Source organism: Vipera ursinii (genome assembly GCF_947247035.1).
Source record: "Vipera ursinii genome assembly, chromosome: 2".
Lineage (NCBI taxonomy): Eukaryota > Metazoa > Chordata > Lepidosauria > Squamata > Viperidae > Vipera > Vipera ursinii.
In genome coordinates, this window is record NC_139513.1 from 225,833,363 (window position 1) to 225,849,967 (window position 16,605).

General features: G+C 37.2%; 1 protein-coding gene across 2 annotated transcripts in view; it reads left to right on the plus strand.

Annotated features, from left to right (window-relative positions):
• The first annotated feature begins 8,988 nt into the window (after nt 1-8,988).
• Nucleotides 8,989-16,605, plus strand: part of SMC5 (structural maintenance of chromosomes 5) — a 48,307-nt gene continuing 40,690 nt past the window's right edge. For both annotated transcript variants that reach the window (XR_014491441.1, XM_083354527.1), the window contains exons 1-5: nt 8,989-9,530; nt 11,501-11,642; nt 12,712-12,764; nt 13,299-13,461; nt 14,475-14,609. Coding sequence is in view for 1 of the 2 variants with exons in the window: in XM_083354527.1 (XP_083210653.1) it covers nt 9,355-9,530; nt 11,501-11,642; nt 12,712-12,764; nt 13,299-13,461; nt 14,475-14,609 (669 nt within the window). In the remaining variant the exon portion in view is untranslated. The remainder of the gene's footprint in view (nt 9,531-11,500; nt 11,643-12,711; nt 12,765-13,298; nt 13,462-14,474; nt 14,610-16,605) is intronic.

Consider the following 16,605-nt stretch of genomic DNA (forward strand, 5'->3'; position numbering starts at 1 on the left):
GTTAGTAATATTTTAGCAATATCAAGCCAAATTGTAAAACATGCATCTAAGTAAATATTATATGTCTATGTTAGAATGAAAAATATTTATTTAGAAAAGTAATATCTGCCTGGAATTTTGAGAAAGCAGAAAATGTATTTTTTTTAAAAAAAATGAGTAGAGTGTCATCAAATCAACAAATTCAGATAGAAAAGCAGTTTTTATAAGTATAGTTGAATAAAACTGATAGCCTTATCCACCAGGAGTTTAAACAGGTCAATTAGATATATTTAAATATACTTAAACATAACTGCATTTTACTGTATGTGTTTGGTAGATATACTACCCGATTTTCCCGGAGAATGTACTTTTGAAAAAAATGAATGCTCATTTACTCTGCAACCAAGAAATCGGCATGGTTGGCAAAGGAGGAGAAGTCCAACGCCTACTTCTTACACTGGTCCAAGAGGAGACCACACTACTGGGGTAGGTAAGTTATAGTTTAAAAGGTGATAAGTGACCTAAATAATATAATGAAATATCAAGTATGAATAATTTTTATTCCAAGATAGATTTGTAATCTAAATGAGACATTTGATGCTTATTCTTTTCTATTAAACATACAGATTAGGATTTCCATGACAAAACTGTTCCTTCATCTTTTAATTTTTATTCTAATAACAAAATCTTATTCTAAATATTCTTCAATAAATAAGACAATTGTTATAGTACTTTTACCAGACTTCTCCGATAATTTTGAGTAAGATTTCAGAGAAGTGAATTCATATTGGAAAAGAGCAATAACTGCCAAGATATTATGTTCCCCCAAAAGTAAGACCTACCCTGAAAATAAGTCCCAGCTTGATTTTGGCGGCTGGGCCTAAAAATCAAGCTGGGGTGGTGGGTGGAGCTGCCCCATGCACCCCATACCTGCTTATCGATGCAGCAAGGCCTCCCATGAATCAACACCTGCCTCGCCTCACTGGCCCACTTCTTCTGTGGCATCCCCCAGCCTTCATTTTTGCCATCAGAGGCCTTCCGGAAAGGCCTCTGCAGCCAAGAACTGAGCTACAGATTCAATCTGGAGCTCCATTCCTAGCTGCAGAGGCATTTCCTTCCACCACAGAAGAAATGGGCTGGGTGGGTGGAGCTTTCAGTGCTGCTGCGGTGGGTGAAACCGTGGAAAAGACACTCCCCCAAAATAAGACCTGGTGCCTCTTTTGGAGGCAATAAAATAAAATAAAATAATAAGACTGGGTCTTAATTTCAGGGAAACACAGTAGACAAATCATATAATAATAAATGTTGGAAATACGTGTATGTGTAAAAAAACCCCTCAAAAGTGATGGAAAGGAGACTTATTCCTTATTCAGATATCTGAATCACTCTATAAGAATTATAAAATCTCTTAAAATATACTTTAATATATTTTCTTTTTGAAGGATATTACATGTATATTGAAGCTTCTAATATGATCTATGGACAGAAGGCACAACTTATTTCAAGGTTATTACAAAAGACATTTGGACATCAGTGCCTTATATTTTTTTATCATATGTATGGACATGGGACAGGACTGTTAAATGTTTACTTGAAAATGCATGGTTCTAAAAAGGAGATCCTCATTTGGAGAAGACGTGGTGAACAAAGCATCTCATGGTTAAGGGGCCTAATAGAATATACATGTGATAAATCTCACCAGGTAAGTTAACAATCCCTTTATAGAAATGGGTACGTTTAAGTTATGGCCCAGAAAATTTGGAGGGATAAATTTCTAGTTGACAAGTTCGTTAAATGCCAGTAGCAGGCAAAAATTACCCAAGACCTGTAAGGAAAACATGTGACCAAAGCATGCCAATTTAAAATAGCACTGGATAGTCTTGAATTGTGAGTCTAAATTGATTGTATAAGCAACCAAAATAAGCCTGTCATTAAAGATCATAGTAGTATCAGATGTGATGCACAGAAATTCTCATGTATTTTTTCCTAACGGAAAAAACAATTTCAATTGACTATTTGCTCATAGTACTATGTCTCTCTATCCAGTTTTAGATAATTTAAATGTATAGATCTAATGTTGTACAGTTTGGATTTCAGTTACATATAATAGTATGAAGGAAGAAGTGCAGGAATATAAATATGAAAGCAACTGTTATACATTTGTGAGAATGTGGTTCAGTCCAAAGGGTGTACAAATCTGTGCTCATGAACCATCTTTCAATTCCCCAGAATAGATTTTAAGAAGGACACAAAGAGGGAAAGTTATTCTGTTGGGGGAAGAATACATTTTGATGCAACCAAAATTCTTGCTTCTAAAAGGAAATTCTTCTAAAAAATATATGTACAGGTTTCCTCTGAATCTGGAGTAGTGGCCTTCAGGCCTCCAAGTAAAGGTAAGGCTGGTGGAGCTTTTACATCCAAATAATGAAGGCACAGGTAGAGGCTCTTCCAGTGAAGTTACTCCTTGCTGAACAAGGCAGAGAATACAAATAATGTGGAAGGCCATTGCTTTGGTGTGTAAGATGGCGCTTCTGCCCCAAAATTCTTGCCTCTGCTATCACCTGGCCTGCCAGGAGAATAAAGAACAACTTTCCCTTTTTCCTCTAAATAAAAAAAATGAAAATATATGAGAAGAAACGTTACATTTGTTTTAAAAAAGCCTACTCATTGAGAAGAAGGATGTATAAATAATTCCTGGAAAGGGACAACTGAATACATCTGGAAGGAAACTTATTGGTAGGATTTTCTTGGCCTCAAAGTTTGTCTGGAAGATTGATCAACCTTTATGAAAAATAAGACCTCAGGAGATCTTGAGAGAGGAGGAAACAAACCCAAATAACACAAAGATTAATGGAGCAAATTTAATATTTTAAAACAGCACATTTTGTACAACTCCATATTTTTATTTCCCATCCCATGTTACTATTCCTAAGGATCGCCAAACTTTCCAGAACCAGCATGGAGAGAGTAGGAGAGATACTCATTTAACAGAGCTTTCTTCTATTTCAGTTAATTATATCTAAGCCATGATAATTTACTATTTTTGAGAGATAGAAAAAAAATTACGCACTTATATGGAAATTACTACCTTGTATGTACAGTACTTTATACATTTCTATAAAATCAAACTGTATTTATAAATTGTGCTTTTTTTAAAAAATGCAGATTATATTTGAAGCAATTCGTGGAATATCAATAAGAAGTGACATTGCTATAGATGACATTTCATTTCAGAGAGGACCTTGTAAAGGTAAACTTAATTTGATTGAATTTGCCCTAGTATTTGATTCACAATTGCTCATAGCAAGTTTCTTTCTAGATTTACAAAGATACTATTGTCACATTTATCAGAAGTCCCACAAAACCATTCTTGAGCTAAAGCTCTTTCATTATTTCTACTTTAATACTCATGAAAGAAAGCGTAGCTAGGCTTCAGACTATTTCTCCCTGCATCTTAGCGCCTCAAAATGATTTTTATCTGTAAAGTATTATGCAGATGTTTTCAATATTCTTTCTGTCCTCTTAGAAATGGAAGAAAGTATACTACAGTCATCAGGATATTCTGCTGATTTCAATGAAATAGAGTACTGAACTCTGCAGTAGTTGATGGAATACCAGGTGCCTTCTCTACAGTAGAAACTGCACAAACTTGTCCATATTATCCAATTTAAAGATAACTACTGGATTATTTTGTAAAAGACACAAAGGCACAGGAAAAGCCAAGGAAAGATTTAGTGCCTTGTTTATGAAATTATTGACTCAGGGTTTCTCTCACTTTGTTTTATGCATTTTCTTTTGCATGTGACATCAGTTATTCTAAGGAACTATTGAATTTGCACCAAATTTGCAATAATCAATATAGATTTTTTAAGAATTTTCAGCCATACAAATATATAAAATAAAATGGACACAATCTGTCATTGTGTTAACAAAATCTGCATTCAATGAATGCCTTATTGGCAAATAATGGATTTAGTTAAAAATTGTGAAATAACAAAGAAATATATAAACACTATTAACATTTTATATGTTGTTTGCAAATATTTTTATTATTGTTTAGGAAGACTAATATCTGTTGGAACCTTTTTCGTTGGCCAGATATCATGGAATCCTATGCATGTCCGCTCAGAAATTCATGGTATTGAGCTCAATGACAGTGACTCCCAGATGATGGGCATAGATTTGCAATATAAGGGTCTCACCAATATAGTATTTTAATTATTGTGCTGTTCTTTGCTAATAATTATTATAATGAATCCATTTATCCAGGCTGCAGCTGACAAATCTATGTAAGTGTTCTATAAAATATAATGCAGTGCACCAATATTGAACAACATACATATGAGGAAACTTGTTTGAAATGCAGTTTTATTTTTTAATGTATTAATGGTTTGATAGACTTGTCAAGAATGACTTTTAACCACAAAATATTCCTGTATGAAACAAATGATACCCATTTGAATGTTGAATATGAGATTATAGGGGGACATGCATCTCCTATATGTATATGTGTGTACAAATGCCTTAATTTTAATTGATCGAATAAAATGTGTTTTAATTCACTTTAACTCCACCTGTGGCCAGAAATGTACTATTTTTTTGAATAAAATCAATTCCCCCCCCAATCATCCTACAACAGAAACTGCCAGACCAGACTGCTTTAATTAGCTAGCTATTAAATATATTTGAAATAAAATATGGTCTGTAATATAACAAATTGCCAATTGCTTTAGCAAACAGTGCTGCTAATATTATATACCTGGCTTTCTGTTGCAATTCATAGGAAATCCAGACTAAAGTAATTCTTAATTTACAGCCACAATTGGGACTGGAATTAAGAAAATAAATAGTTAAAACACCCACATAATCGCTTTGCTCAATGATCACAATACTGGCTTTCCTAGTCGCGGACATTAAGTAATCTGATGGGACATGGAATCCCTTGCGATATGAGAGGCTTGCGGAGGTTGGCGCCCAGCGGTGTGTGGAAACCTGTTGCAGGCTGGGAGGTCTAGGACTTCTCCCCCATTCCATGCTGGGTTGCCTGAGCCCTTCCCCACCCACTACGTGTGGGTCCTTACCTTTGTGTTGTTTTTCTGAAAGGCATGCCCAGCTGATACAAAGTGTGGCCTTCCAAGAAGACCACCTCATATAATTCTGCAAGTGGGCCCAATTCTCACAATCATTCAGAATGATCCTAATTTGGAGAAGGGGCCTTTCAAATGATTGCAAGAATGATCAGTATGTTATCTATGTAACATCTTCCTAGGAATGTAAGCCTGCCTGACCTATGTTTATTATGCCATTGAATGAGTGTTATGTCAAGTACACTACAGTAACATCTAACATTTCGTCTAGCTTTTCCAACATCTCTAGAATTTTTCTAGAATCTCCCATAATTCTTTGGAATCTGCATAAAATGCATAGAAAATAATACAGCATGCCTGTACCATGCATCCAAGCAGTGAATTAACATTACTGGATGCAAAACCTAGATCTTTTATATCCAATCATATATCCATTTACCCATTATTTTCTTCCACAAAATACTGTTAGTTATAGTAGTTTTGTTAATACCTTTCACTGCAGTGTTTCTAATAATTTTATTTTATTGCATTACACATTTAAATACATTTTTATACCATTTATTATACGCTGTCAGTATATTTCACATTTTGTCAAAAATAGGAAGTAAATGGTTTAATTGTTGATATATTTCTTTCTAGACTGTGATATTCTCCTGACACCTAGTGGAGATTTCAAAAATAACATCTTCTAGTTTAATCACTTGTGTTCTTATTTTTCAAAATAGTGAGTGTACAGTGCCTATTTCCCATCAGTTATAGCATAGGATAGATATATATGAATCAGTACCTTGTGTTGGTCCATAACTGTAATAAACATAGGACATAATTGGATCAGTACCATCTGTAATATGGGTGTAAAATGCAAATCTCATATCTCCTTTTATATATATATATATATATATATATATATATATATATATATATATATAAATAATCCTAGACCAGGGGTCCCCAACCTGTGAGCCACAGCCCAGTAGTGGGCCGTGGCCTGCTGTGTGACAGGTTGGCCAGTGTGCACGCATGTGCGTGCACACCCCCTCACTTGTGCTAGTGCCGCAGCCACGGGGTGCAAAAACAGGATGCTGCGCCACAGGGCACAAAAATGGATCACCACTGCACGAGATGCAGAAACAAGGTGCTGCGCCACGCAAGAACAGGGCTAGTAGGGCTAGTATCATGTGGGCGCTAGCCCCGCCCCGTTTGTGGTACGTGCATGCTCGCGGCCCTGTGCGTATGCAAGTAAAATGCTTCCCCCTCCCTTTTTCTCCAGTCCGCCAACTGACAAAGGTTGGTGACCTCTGTTCTAGACGTTTCAGAATCAAAATTTATCCTAAGGAACCATAACAGAAAAGGCATGTTTCTTTGATCCCATTATGACACATTTAAATGAAGAGATCTGGAACATTCCCATTCTGTCTGACCCTAGACAGGCAGTGGATGGGCTCCTGGTCTCTTCAGTTAATCATTGTGATCTATCAGGACATAGAAAGTGACTTCTGTTATAGCATCTGCCATCTAGAAAAGACATCTATACAACTTACAATGATGGTGTTTTCAAAGTCATTTAAAACTTGACTCTTGGTCCCAGGTTTGGAGATATGGTGGCTATCCTGTTTTTCCCTTTGGGCGTTGTGTTCCCTCTTTCAGATGTTGAGAAACTTTCATCATCTTTGTTTTTACTCCTTTTATGTAATCCATCTAGAGTTATCTGTAGTCAAACGGCCTCTAAATTTAATTAAGTGAATTTATGAGCTAGATTCCTTTTTCTTTGTAGTGCTCTCTTGCTGTACACAAATAAAAGTGGGTATTGAAATAATGGAAAGCACTGATGGGTAGAATCAGGTGATTTATAAACAAAAGTATATAAGGTATGTGCCAAAAATAATAATTTGCTTTTAACATTAATCTCTGGAGATTTCCAGTATCTTCATTGGAGCCCTTTAAATCCAGGTAGACATAACATCATTAACTCAAACAAAAATGGGCAAAATAAACTCCATGATGAAGATGGGATCATACTAATACTTTTCATTCCTTTCTCTCTTATTATGCTTACAGGACTGAAAGTCTAACTTCATCAAGGCATTATTATGCTCACTAGAATTTAAGGTTAACAGCACCTGAAAAACTAGGCTATTTTAATCTTGACTTGCAACCTCCACTCTCGAATGAGATAAGCACATGTGCAGGAAAATAAGGGAAGTGAACTATCTTTTGATATGAAAAAAAGGAGTGTGTTATATGTTGTTGGCTGCTTTCTTTCACAATCAGTGGCAAAATTGCCTGACCAATAACCAGCCATTACACAGTGAAGATCTTGTTTCGTTTATTGCAATAAGCGGAGAGAAGCTATCATAGCTTGGTTCTCTCCAAAGTTTCAACTCAAACAATTCCCTTCTTTATACAACATCCCTCGTTCCCCATTGGCTTAGGTACTATAAGGTACATTCTCTCCGACCACCTCTTACATTTCCCCCGAGACCCTCCTTAAACCTACTATATCACATATCACATGTGCATTATGATTACATTATATATGTAAGGCATGACAATATTTTAAGTATGCGCTTTGCTTACTACTATGACCCACTTTTTATTTCTTAGAAAAACCACTTATTTTTTGGAATATTTGCCACAATTTATATGCCTCTTGGGACGCGGTGGCTCAGTGGGTTAGGACGCTGAGCTTGTCGATCAGAAGGTCGGCAGTTTGGCGGGTCGAATCCCAAGTGCCACGTAACAGAGTGAGCACCTGTTACTCGTCCCAGCTTCTGCCAACCTAGCAGTTTGAAAGCACGTAAAAATGCAAGTAGAAAAATAGGGACCACTACGGTGGGAAGGTAACAGCACTCCGTGTGCCTTTGGCGTCTAGTCATACCGGCCACGACCACGGAGACGTCCTCGGACAAGCGCTGGCTCTTCCACTTTGAAACGGAGATGAGCACCGGCCCCTAGTCAGAAACAACTAGCATGCATGTGCGGGGGAACCTTTACCTTATGTCAAAAAGTAATATAATATAGTTTTCTAATGTGTATAATAGAAGTTCTGTGTCTACGAGCGTCTGTCATTGATAACCAAACGGAGGTTTATTTCTGAATTGCCCTCGTATTTACTTCTGCAGTCAAGCTATTTCCTCTTGCAGCTTGGTACTTTCTGAAGCCCCATCATCTATTAAGAGGGAGCAAAAAGCCATTTTTTCTACCATTGTTTTTACTCCCCTTTTTTCCTATCAAAAGATCGATTCTCCTTTCTTATGTTCCTGCACATGATCTTATCTCATGTTGGCTAGGGAAATCTGTGACTTGGAAATCCACAAGTCTTAAAAAGTTGCCAAAGTTGGACACCTCTGGTCTAAATATTTTAGAATATAATCTCAATTAACCAGTGCCAGTATAGCTACAAATCTGGAGCACATGAAGCTGGGGGGAAAATGATGCACACAAGACTTTCCCACGAAAAGACAAGTTGCCTTAGCTTAACCTAAGCTCTAAGAGGATAAAAAAGCAATGAAATCCTTCGATAGGTAAGGATCACATGAATGTCATGCGATGCTTGTGTTCAACCCCAACCTCTGCCATAGTTGCTTCTGTAATACTCATTGATAATTGAGATTTGTAATCCCATCCTACACTGGGCACGAGATAGGAAAGCCTTTCTTACATAGTTCGGTAGAGAAGCCCTCGACATTATTCTTGGTTAGTTTTGCACAGGATATTCATTTTTTCTGCTCCCAACTAGTGGCTACCTTCTTTCCTAAAAACCATCAGCAACTACTTTTAGTTCATCAGTGAGAGGCTTTTTCTATGAGGGCCACAAATTCTCGCTCGCATACATTGCGACGACCGCTAGGTAGCAGGAGAGCAAGTTTCTGAACCCCAAATCTACTAATCCTAATTCGTAATGTACTTAAAATGTCCACTGCAAATTATTAGGGAATAAAGCTTGATTTATACAACTGCGACCAGAACAACTCAAGGTTTGACAAAGAAACGCCCCACGGCTTTTTCGCGCCCAGTGAAAATGCTCGTTCCCGCCCTTTTTTTCTCACCATCCAATAGACATTGAGATTTTCCGAGCTTCCTCCCCGGCCGGTATGCGACAGAATGAGGAAATGGTGTCCTATTTTTTTTCTAACGGAAACACTCACGAGACGGAAGACTGTGGTAACCAATGACATACGCCGGCAGCCCAACGAGAAGTCAGAGCAACCAATGGGAAACGAGCGCGCACTGTCGCTTTGCCCTTAGCCCTTAGAATTCACGCTAGTTGTTGCGGGAGGCGGCAAAGATGGCGGCCTCTGGTAAGCGTAAATCGGAAGAAACTGAGGCGGGGAGCAGCGGGGGCAAGAATCGCCTCAGTAAACGAACCTCGAAGGAAAGCCAGCCGCGATCGGACGATCGACGAAGCGCAAATACACCGTTCGTCGAGGGCGCTATCGTGAGAATCTCCATGGAAAACTTCCTGTGAGTGGGAAAGGCACACGGGCAGCTGCTGTACGGCTGGCCAATAACGGCGGGGGGAGGAAAAAAAAATGAGGCACGGTGGGCGTGGCTTCTTTCAAGGCCGAGAGGCGGGGTTTTCTATTTTCTCGGAAAAGTTTTTCCCCGCTCCCAGAGGGCTCGCGGTGGCCCCCGCGGGTTCTTCGGTATCCCTATATGGTGTTTTGCCCGGGCGCTCTCACTCTTGCTTACCCTAAATCCAAGAAGGGCCTTAATGGCTTCTTATCAGCAGTAGTTGCCCCGTCGGAAAATCAGGCTCATCGTTATTACGCTTTACCTCAGATCCTGAGAGCATCCTAAATGTTCTATTGCGTTTAAACGGAAAGGGAGTAATTGCTTGAAGTCGCAAAGAGAGAGAGTCGTAGTGTATAGAAATGGTCTATGTAGGTTTCTGGTTTGCCCTTGCCCCCTCTGCAGTCATGCCCCACTGGTCATCTATACGAAACTCTCATCTTCCCTCAGGAAGTGGGGAACCAGGGAGTCAGTCAATCAGAATAAAGCTGGAAGGGACCTTTAGAGATTTTCTAGTCCAACCCCCTGCTCAGGCAGGAGACCCTAAACCAGGGGTAGGCAAGCTCGGCTCTTTTAGGACTCATGGACTTCAACTCCCAGAATTCCTGAGCCAGCTTGGCTGGCTCAGGAATTCTGGGAGTTGAAGTCCATGAGTCCTAAAAGAGCTGAGCTTGCCTACCCCTGCCCTAAACCATTTCAGACAAGTGGCTGTCTGAAAAACCTCCAATGATAGAGCGCCCACGATTTCTGAAGGCAAAGCTGTTCCACTGGTTCAGACATGTCAAACACAAGGCCCGGGGGCCAGATCCGGCCCGCGAAGTGGTTTCATGTGGCCCGCGAAGCCATCCTGGAAACACTGAGGGAACGACCCCCACTGCCTTGGCCCAGAGACCCTCAGATCTGTCCCACTCCTGCCCAGGCCCCCACAGGCACCCTTGATGCGAACGATGTAGAGCTGGCCACGCCCACCCAGTAGGCCATACGCACTCTAGCCACGCCCACCCAGTAGGCCATGCCCACCCAGGCCATACCCACCCGGCCCCTTGAGGGCAACTGCAATGCTGATGAGGCCCTCAATGAAATTGAGTTTGACACCCCTGCACTGGTTAATTGTTCTCACTGTTAGGAAGTTTCTCCTTAATCCCAGGTTGCTTCTCTCCTTGATTAGTTTCCATTCCTTGTTTCTTCTGCTTTGCGTCCTTTGCGTTATTGGAAAATAACCTGACCCCCTCTTCTTCGTGGCATTTAAACATTTTCATCCTCTACTAGCAAACCAAATATTCACTGTTAGTCTGTAATCAAAGCTAAATAATACCTATTTTCTGCTCCTATTTCTCAGTAATTGGTATTGAGAGGCTTATTGCCCCTGGTACTGGAGCTAATAATTAGCCATAATGATTGACTGACAACCTTTATTGTCAGTTGCCCAAGTGTGTGCCCAGTGTTCTACTATGAGAGTGAATTGACACATGATTCACAATGAAAAAGTTCTTGTTCACTTTCTTCACACCATAAAAATATTACATCCCCCTACATTTATCTTTCCCCTTAAAAGATGTAGATATAACTCTCACCTACAAGGGAGGTGTTGCAAACATTTGATGATTAACAGATTGGCATTGAAAAGTTAGCTTTAGATGGGATTCTTGTTTCAGTTTAGACATTAATTTCTTCGTTCTTCGATAAACTTCGTAGGATAGGATTTTATTTTGCTCTGTTTCTGAGCTAAAATTTAAAAGTCAAATTATTTTAAAATAGCTTCTTTCTTTGCTGTCTTTGCTGTCTTTCTACTTTGGTGAGCACTCAAAACAGTAGTGAAAAAATGGGGGGAAAATAGAACTATTGATAACATAAATTCTGCTTCTTTATTTTTACAAATAACTTTCTTATAAACATTTCTTTTTTAAAAATTGATTTTTCAGAACCTATGATAACTGTGTGGTGTTTCCAGGCCCCCATCTAAATATGATAGTGGGAGCTAATGGGACAGGTAAATCAAGCATTGTATGTGCAATATGCCTTGGATTGGCAGGAAAACCTTCCTTTATAGGACGAGCTGACAAGGTGAGGATTTGGTTTTGTTTTGTTTGGAATCATACGATATAATTTGGACTTCTTTTAGGGTACATATCTTTAAGTTGTATAAAATAATTTCAGTATAATATATCGCAAATAAATGATGGTCCTTGGTATAATAAATTTAATGCATTGTGTTCCAGGCATAATTTTTGATATTAATTAATCATATTTAACTGAAAGATAGCATCATCGGGATGTATCATCTTTTGCATCATCTTTTGCCACCAGCAGAAATAAAACAGATAAAAAGGATCCCTTCTCATTCTAAACCGAGGTCTGGTGGAAAAACCACGTTTTTAATGATCTGTAAAAATAATTATATTAGGGGTCATCTGAACTTCAAGGGGGATGCTGTTCTAGAGGATAGTTGCCACAACAAAGGCAACCTGCTATCTAGTTCCTACTAGAAGGCATTACTTGATTAACAGAACCAGGAGAGAGGCTGGTTTATTTTGTGTACTTTTTTTTCTAAATAACTTTCATCTCTGGAATGTTTTGTTGTCCTAGGGCAGGGGTCGGCAACCTCGGCTCTTTTATGACTCGTGGACTTCAGCTCCCAGAATTCCTGAGCCAGCTATGCTATGCTGGCTCAGGAATTCTGGGAGTTGAAGTCCACGAGTCATAAAAGAGCCGAGGTTGCCGACCCCTGTCCTAGGGTGTTACTCCTTAATTCACCTCTCTCCTTTGTTATGCCAATACTGTATTGCATCTGCTGGATTGTTTTAACTGTGATGATTTCAAAGGTGACTAAATATTAAATTCTGGTCTTTTTACTTTTATGCCATTTACAGCATATGTTGCTGTAAATACTGTACTGTACTGGCAGTTATGATTTCTGCCATGACTTAGAGAGCTAAGTGCTGCTAGATTGTATGTTGAGTTTAGGTAACCAAAAATGATACTTCATTATGCTTACTTTCCTCTGCATTCTTTTTTCATTTCACTAATATCCTGTCCTAATTTGTAATAAACAGTTCTACTGTTTAGGCATTTCATAACTGATATGCAATATTTATAAATTAAGGCTCTCTATGTATCTTTTCCTTTTGTTCAGGTTGGTCATTATGTGAAGCGAGGTTGCAATAAAGGAACAGTTGAAATTGAGGTGTGAGTAATGAGACTTGTTTATAAGCCTGTTTTCACAAGTGTACAGGTAGTCCTCGACTTACAACAGTTTAGTGACTGAAGTTACAATGGCACTGAAAAAAGTGACTTATGACTGTTTTTCACACTTATGACCATTGTAGCATCCACATGGGCACGTAATCAAAATTCAGTCCCTTGGCAACTGACTCATATTTATGATGGTTGCAGTGTCCTGGGGTCATATGATCACCTGTTGCGTCCGTCTGATTAGCAAAGTCAATAGGGAAGCCAGATTCACTTAACAGTCATGTTACTAACTTAACAACTTCAGTAATTCACTTAATAACTGTGGCAAGAAAGGTCATAAAATGAGGCAAAACTCAATAAGTGTCTCAGTTAGCAACAGAAATTTTAAGCTCACTTGTAGTAAGTCGAGGACTACCTGTACTTGAAAAAATAATGTTATTGATACATTATTTTAATATTTATACAGTACTATTATACAATAGTACCATGGCCTAAAGTAATATGTAACAATTATTTTCTGGTCATTAGGCATAAGAAGCCCAACAATATTATTATCACACGAGAAATTTCTGTATCAAACAACCAGTCAACTTGGTTTCTTAATAAAGCCCCCTGCACTCTCAAAATAGTGGAGGAACAAGTCTCAGCTTTAAATATTCAAGTGGGCAATCTGTGCCAGTTTCTTCCACAGGTATGAATACTTTTCATTTTAAAGAAAATATAAATATTAACAGTTTCAATAAATGAAATAATAAAGGATGTAATGATATGAAAAATTGCGTGCAAGATAAATGCTTACTTCCTGATATTAGCTATTAGATAACAATAGGATAAGTTATGAAAACAGTAATCTTTATAGTACCACCTCTTTCATTCCAATGTGTGCACGACATGATAATAGAATTAAAAGACAGGAAAGTGATTATGAATAAATGTTAGGAAAAATTGTTGTAATATAAAAGTAGCTTGACAGGGAAACCAGTTAGACAAACTAGTTACTTCCCTTCACTGGGTGTTTTCAAGCAGAAATTGAATAGCCTTCTTTTTGAATTGTTTTAATATGAATCCTTGCATCAGTAGGGAATTGAATAACATAAATGGCCCCTTCCAGTTTTATGGTTTTTTGATTTATTAGACTTCTCTCATTTATATTAACATAATTGAAGTATTTTCTCTGAATGGTACTACCGTAAATAGAAGATTTCTTGTATATTGAACTTCTGCAGTAGATATGTCTTGGCTACAGTCTAGTGCTCTGTGAGGAGTGTGAAATCATTCACAGAGCATACTGTTATTTAACCTCAGCTGACTGACTTGCCTATATGTGAAATATGCTGCTGCTATCACAGTGAAAACCATAGGACCATCTGTAGCAGCTGAAACACCATTCTGCCCACAACCTTTGCAGGTTTTTCTCTGATTCCAGCATTCCAAAGCTGCGTGGGAACTATATTTTGGCAATAGAATACCTTCTGCTGGTAAGGTGGAGAATCAGTGTTCAAAAGCCTTGTTTAAGGTAAATGTGTTAACATATAGATGCAAAGGTTGTTGTCCAGAGCCTACCAAAACTGCTGTGTGTTGGCTACTAGTTGGGAAGAACTAAAAATAGCTGGATATTTATATTCATTCAAAGTTCATGTCTTTTAACGTAAAATATAATTGAATGCATTTATACGCATAAAATACTGCAAATCTGCTTTGCAGGATAAAGTTGGAGAATTTGCAAAATTGTCCAGAATTGAGTTGCTTGAAGCTACAGAGAAATCAATTGGTCCACCAGAGATGTACAAATTTCACTGTGATCTCAAAAACTTCAGGCAGAGGGAGCGAGAACTTGAAGTAAGAGTCTAATATGTATTGTATAAGATAAATATTGGGTTTGTTAAGTTCTAAGAATGTGCAAGATAAATTTCCTTCTTTTATTGAAAATATGTATGACTTTAATTGGAAGAGCGTGCATGGTATTATCTTGGCTTATTGGCTTTGTTTCTTGCAGCTTTTATTCTTTGCTTATTGTGTGTCTTCTTTCTAGCTTTTTTTAAAAACTACCTTAGATTAAAAAAAAACCCAAACAATTGACGTTTCTTTAATGATTGCTGATTCTGTCTTTGTTCCTCAGAAAAACTTTTTCTTTTTCTTTTTTCCTGTTTATTGTATTTTATAACAAAAAAATCACAAAAAATACAAAAGAAATGAAACACAAAAGACAACACTAAAAATAATTGTATAGGATAAAGAATAAAATATACCCACAAAAAAGCAAAATACTAAAATCTAAAGATATATAGTTGATGAGTAGAAATAATTAGTTTACAAAAAACTTATAAATCTGTATTATTATCAAATAAGAAAAAAAAAACTGTTAAGGCTTCAGAAAGACTAAAATGTTTTCTTTCCTTTACACCTTAGTCCCTAGGAATAAGTAATGAGTAAATGTCCAGGGAGATATAGCAGCACTGTACTACTGTTTGTTTATAGTATTTTTACTTTATGTTACAATAACGCTTTCAAAATGTCTTGCAGTACAGCAAAACTGTATGACATTCATTTTAATTGTCAATATATATGGATCGTTCTGTTATGTTTTGCGGTAATTTATTGGGAAATTGGTTTTCTATAGATAACCATGATTACTTGAAGTTTGATGAGGGGGAATGCATAATCTCTGCAAATGAGTTTGTTGCATTTTATTTAAACAAGTATGTTGGATGGCTGGAAATCATGGTTATTAGATTTTATATTTTATATTAATTACAATTATTCTATTGAAATATCATTTTGCTATTTTGATAATTATGAAATAGCTTGATATATTTTTAATGCTTTCCTATCATGGAAAAATTGTATTTATTTAAGGTATTATTTATAGCTATCCACATCAATAGATTCTTGTAAAAACTATTTTGTATTTATTTACTATTTATTTCATAGATTTAAAAAATTAGTCATTTTACCCAACTTTTTAAAAAAAAATTAAGATGAAATTACATCATTTTTGAAAATTAATCATAGTTCTTATTAGTAATGCTGCCAAGTAAAATCTCAATTATGTTAACATAACTATCAATATAATATTTAAATATACCGTAGTTAAAGTTGGGGGTGAGAATTTGGTTGAGGGGATATCTTGTTAATTCCAGTTATAAATTATTAAGAGACAGAATTAAGAATTATGTTAATTTTTTAATGGGAAAATAAAAAAGGAAATATGAATGTCCATTAATAAATAGAAAATACAGGTAGTCCTTGGTTTGCAACCATTTCTTTAGTGATCGTTCGACAACACCACTGAAAAAAGTGACTTATGACTGGTTTTCACACTTATGACCATTTGCAGCATCCTCCTGGTCACATGTTCAAAATTCAGGCACTTGGCAATTGGCCTATCCTTAACGACAATTGCACTGGCCCTGGTCATGCCATCACCATTTGTAACCTTCCCAGCAGGCTTCCGACAAGCAAAGTGAATGGGAGAAGACAGATTTGCTTAATGACCGCATGATTCATTTAACAACTACAATGATTCATTTAGCAACTGTAACAAAACTCACTTAAAAACTGCCTACTGAGCAATGAAAATTTTGGGCTCAGTTGTGGTTGTAAGTTGAGGACTAACTGTATATATAATATTATTGATTGAACGTTTTCATTCAATACAGTAAATATTTGGCTTCTGTTAACACATTTCTATGGTTCTGAGCTGATTCAAAGCAAAGACCAGGAAATCTAGTTATGATGAATTTTTCTGCATTATATTCAATGGTATATTGCAGGGGTCGGCAACCTAAAAAAGAAAAAGAGCCACTGGGAACCGGTTCCATCACAAATTAAAAAA